Source organism: Camelina sativa, chromosome 16 (assembly GCF_000633955.1).
Source record: "Camelina sativa cultivar DH55 chromosome 16, Cs, whole genome shotgun sequence".
Lineage (NCBI taxonomy): Eukaryota > Viridiplantae > Streptophyta > Magnoliopsida > Brassicales > Brassicaceae > Camelina > Camelina sativa.
Genome location: NC_025700.1, coordinates 12,159,190 through 12,164,120, shown reverse-complemented (window position 1 = coordinate 12,164,120; position 4,931 = coordinate 12,159,190). Strand labels below are relative to the sequence as shown.

The 4,931-nt window shown below is 45.5% G+C and overlaps 1 protein-coding gene across 1 annotated transcript; it reads left to right on the top strand.

The window, feature by feature from the left end:
• On the top strand, positions 4,262-4,931 carry LOC109129489 (RNA-directed DNA polymerase homolog; the record flags this gene model as incomplete). The annotated part of the gene is made up of 2 exons (XM_019237753.1): positions 4,262-4,668; positions 4,910-4,931. Coding segments are annotated over 2 exons (429 nt in total), but the record flags the coding sequence as incomplete, so codon positions are not given.

Genomic DNA, 4,931 nt, shown 5'->3' with positions numbered 1-4,931 from the left:
GCCTGAAAGAGATGTTGACTACTGCTCCGGTGTTGGATTTGCCTGAACAGGGAGAACCCTATGTGGTTTATACAGATGCATCTAGAGTGGGTTTAGGATGTGTGTTGATGCAGCATGGGAAGGTGATTGCCTATTCTTCGCGGCAGTTGCGGAAGCATGAGGACAATTATCCTACTCATGACTTGGAGATGGGTGTTGTAGTTTTTGCCCTGAAGATTTGGAGATCTTATCTTTATGGTGCAAAAGTACAGGTGTTTACAAATCATAAAAGCCTGAAGTATATATTCACTTAGCCCGAGCTGAATTTAAGGCAGAGGCGATGGATGGAGCTGGTGGCGGATTATGATTTGGAGATAGCCTACCACCCCGATAAGGCTAACTTGGTTGCAGATGCTTTGAGTCGGAAGCAGGCGGCTTTGGCTCAGGAGCAGGATATAGATTCTCTGGTAGGAGAGATCAGTGCGTTGAGCTTGTGTGCGGTTTCTCAGGAGCCGTTGGGTTTGGTTGCAGCTGATAGAGCAGATCTGTTGAGCAGAGTGCGGCTTGCTCAGGAGTCGGATTTGGGGCTGGTGAATGCCTCAAAGGATGTTGACTCAGAGTATCAGGTTTCGGCTAATGTTATAAGGAGTTGAGGCAGGGNCCATTCACGAAAACCAACCTTGCATCGACCGATGCACATAGTGTGTCGACCGATGCATCCCCTAAACCGGCATTTCGATTTGTGGATGTTACAATTCTGCCCCTAATATAGATTCGTCCTCGAATCTCAAACAACCATCAGCCAAGGACTCCACGGCCCGCACTCCTCCGACCGATCCACCAATGTCACCTCTAGGCGATAAACTCAGGTTTCAGGCATTATTTGCTCTCGACTTTTGGACTTTCCTTTACTCATAGGCCTTAACCTTGAGTTTCTATTGGCTCCTCATCAGGATGAAATCTGCATGCCATAATATTGGCTCCTCATCGGGCCGAAGCCCTCATGACATAATATAAAAAGAAGTCCAGTATTCGTCTCTCAGGTTGCTACCCTACAGCGTGCCTCCGGATCGTCATCCGAAGTCGATATAACAACCGTACTTACAAGCCACATAGTCTCCGAATATGGCGGTACTGGACCCTTGACCAAAAAGATAAGCGCACTTTAGTGACATAGGTGGCCAAATCAATTCATTTAAACCTCTTCGCATGTCCCGAAACCGGGGTAATACAAACTCTCACATTCTTGTATATTTTAATTTAATTCATATATAAGTTAATAATTCTTCATTTTGTTTTGATTAAAGTCAAAATTGTATTTTTATATCCAAGTTGAGTTGAGAGAAAACAAAAAAACAAGGTTAAAATAAATTAAGTTAAGAAATACTTCAAAATGTCACATACAAAATGTCAAAATGGGATTAGCATTTTAATATTTCAAAAATGTGACCCTCCAGTCTTCATATTTTCAACTTTTTTTATGTTAATTTTTTTTCTTTTTTTTTTTTGCTTAAATTGAGGTAATACAACGTTAATTTAAAATAATAATAAAAATAAAGAGTTTTAAGTTAAGTCTTTTTTTTGTGAGATATGAAGAATACAATTTTTGGAAATGTTTGGTTGTTATATCGATATAATAACCATACTTACAAGCCACAAAATATTAAACTAAATGAAGAATACATTTATCGGAAATATGAAAATTATGAAATAATAATATTAAACTAAATAAAGAATTTTCAGTAATTGTTAAATTAATGTATAAAAATTTAACCGTTTTTGGTAAGTGGCTTAAATTTTATGTCATATGTGACTGATATTTATGTCGTAACTGACATAATTTTTGACTAATTATTATTTTGGAAATAAGCTATATGAGTCAATATTTTATCATTAATAATTTGATAATTTTCGTTTTGATAAAAATATACATATTTCTAAATAAATTTAACAATATATATATTTCCTATAAATGTAATGATAGAACATTGACTCATATAGTTTATTCCAAAAACAGGTCAATAAGTAGTCAAAAAGTAAGTGGATTACATATTTGACTAAGTTCTTGAAACTGAATACTTGTCAATTATGACATGAATTCTCAGTCAAATATGATCTCTAAATCAGTTTACAATAAAAGTCGAATTCTCGTGGACCCGGACGTGGTCGTGGACGCGGACGTGGTCGTGGACGCGGACGTGGTCGTGGTAGGGACAGAGTCCCAATGGTTAGTGAGACTGCGGACCAGAGTGTGACAGCAGAGGGTGTCGGCGAGTCGCAAGGTGTCTAGGGGGATTCCGTGAGTGTGGCCGGAGGGGGCAGTGTAGATGCTCCAGTAGCCGGTGATGTTAGGGTCCCAGGTGCGGGTGTCCCAATGGGTGGAGTCCCGGGTTTCGACCTTGCGGGTTTGCTGGCACAGTTGTTGGAGCGGTTGCCACTTGTGGCACTAGCTCAGGCTCAGGTAGTGCCATCAGTGGTGGCGGAGGAGCGGCAGCCAGTGGCTGCGGATGTGGGGGTCCATTATCGTTATATCAGCATGCTGGCAGAGATGGGCCGTATTGGTACCGAGCGGTTTTCGGGAGTTACAGATCCTACCGCTGTGGATGCGTGGAGCAGGCTTGTGGAACGTAACTTCCATACTCTAAGGTGTCCTGAGGGGTTTTGGGTGGACATTGGGGTCCACTATTAGACTGGTGATGCTCAGTTGTGGTGGAGTTCTGTGGCAGTCAGGAGAGTGCAGAGGGAGATGTCTTGGGCTGACTTCGTCTTGGAGTTCAACAACAAGTATTTCCCTAGGGAGGCACTGGATAGGTTGGAGGTGCAGTTCCTTCAGCTAGCTCAGGGGACTCAGTCAGTGCGGGAGCTTGACTTGGAGTTCAGTCGACTTCTGAGGTATGGGGGTCGGGATATGGAGTCTGAGGAGGCTCAGATCAGGAGGTTCTTGAGGGCCCTACGTGATGACTTGAGGGTTCACTATAGGGGGCGGAGTTATGCTTCGCGTGCAGAGCTGGTTGAGACTACAGCAGGGATCGAGGAGGATATCCGGGCACAGTCAGTGGCAGCTAGCCCAGCAGTCCAGCCTAGTAGGGCTCAGCATCAGGGAGGTTCTAGCAAGGGCGGTAAGCCTGCGCAGGGAACCAAGAGGAAGTGGGAGGCTAGGCAGATGTCGAGTGGTGCGAGTTGCTTCAGGTGTGGGAGCAAGGATCACAAGATTGCTAGCTGTCCCAAGAGGAGTGCCCCGTCGACAGGAGATCGTGTGTGCTACTATTGTAGGGAACCAGGGCACATCAAGCCCTATTGTCCCAAGTTGCAGCCGGTAGCAGTGGCAGCGTTGCAGCAGGTGCAGCCAGGAGGGCAGCAGGTGGCACGGATTGAGCATGCGTCACGGGTTTACACGATTGTAGAGATTGGTGGGACCAGTGCCGGGGCGATCACAGGTATAATCTCTGATACTTTGTCTTTGTGAATTCTTAGTATGTTCGGATTTTATGTTGTCCTATGATACAATGTTAGGTTCTCAACACATGAGGTTTGTGTACGGACCTTGTTGGTGGGCGGGTTTAAGTCCCACGTTATGTTTGATTCTGGAACTACTCATAGCTTCATTACCCCGGAGTGTGCAGAGAGTGCGGGTATCGTGGGAGATCCCGGAGAGCGTACAGGAGTTGTCAGGATTGCTGGAGGCAAGTTTCTGAGGGTCATTGGTAGAGCAAAGGGTATCGATATTCAGATCGCGAGAGAGTCTCGGCCTACGGATTTGCTTATCAGCCCCGTGGAGTTGTATGACGTTATCTTGGGGATGGATTGGTTGCATCGGCATATGGTTCATCTGGATTGTCATCGGGGTAGAGTGGAGTTTGAGCGTTTGGGAGGGAAGTTGGTTTATCAGGGGATTAGACCGACTTCAGGGAGTCTCGTGATCTCAGCCATTCAGGCTGGGAAGATGACCGAGAAGGGCCGTGAGGATTATCTGGTTACTATATATATGCCAGAGTCAGTGGGGAAGTCTACGGTTAGCGGTATTCAGGTTGTAGAGGAGTTTGAGGACGTGTTCCAATCGTTGCAGAGATTACCACCTTCTCGGTCTGATCCTTTTACGATTGAACTGGAACCCAGGACGACACCGTTATCCAAGGCTCCTTACCGGATGGCTCCAGCAGAGATGGCAGAGCTGAAGAAGCAGCTTGAGGATTTGTTGAGCAAGGTATTCATCCGTCCTAGTATATCACCGTGGGGAGAGCCGGTGTTATTCGTTAAGAAGAAGGATGGGAGTTTCCGCTTGTGCATTGATTACAGAGGTCTCAACCGGGTCACTGTGAAGAACAAGTACCCTCTTCCGAGGATTGATGAGTTGTTGGATCAGTTGAGAGGTGCTACATGGTTCTCCAAGATAGATTTGGTGTCGGGTTATCATCAGATCCCGATAGATAAGACGGATGTGAGGAAGACTGCTTTCAGGACGAGGTATGGGCATTATGAGTTTGTGGTGATGCCGTTCAGTTTGACTAACGCACCAGCTGTGTTTATGAGACTGATGAACAGCGTGTTCCAGGAGTTTCTGGACGTGTCTGCCATCATTTTCATCGACGACATCCTGGTTTATTCTAAGAGTCCTGAAGAGCATGCAGTGCATTTGAGGGCAGTTCTGGAGAAGCTGCGGGAGCAGAAGTTGTTTGTTAAGTTGAGCAAGTATAACTTCTGGCAGCAGGAGATGGGTTTTCTGGGGCACATTGTGTCTGCAGATGGAGTTTCTATGGATCCGGAGAAGATTCAGGCTATAAGGGATTGGCCTAGACCGTAGAATGCCACAGAGATCAGGAGCTTTCTCGGGTTGGCAGGGTATTACAGGAGATTTGTGCAGGGGTTTGCGAGCAGAGCACGACCTATGACTAAGTTGACAGGAAATGATGTTTCTTTTGTTTGGTCACAGGAGTGTGAGGAGGGCTTTGTAA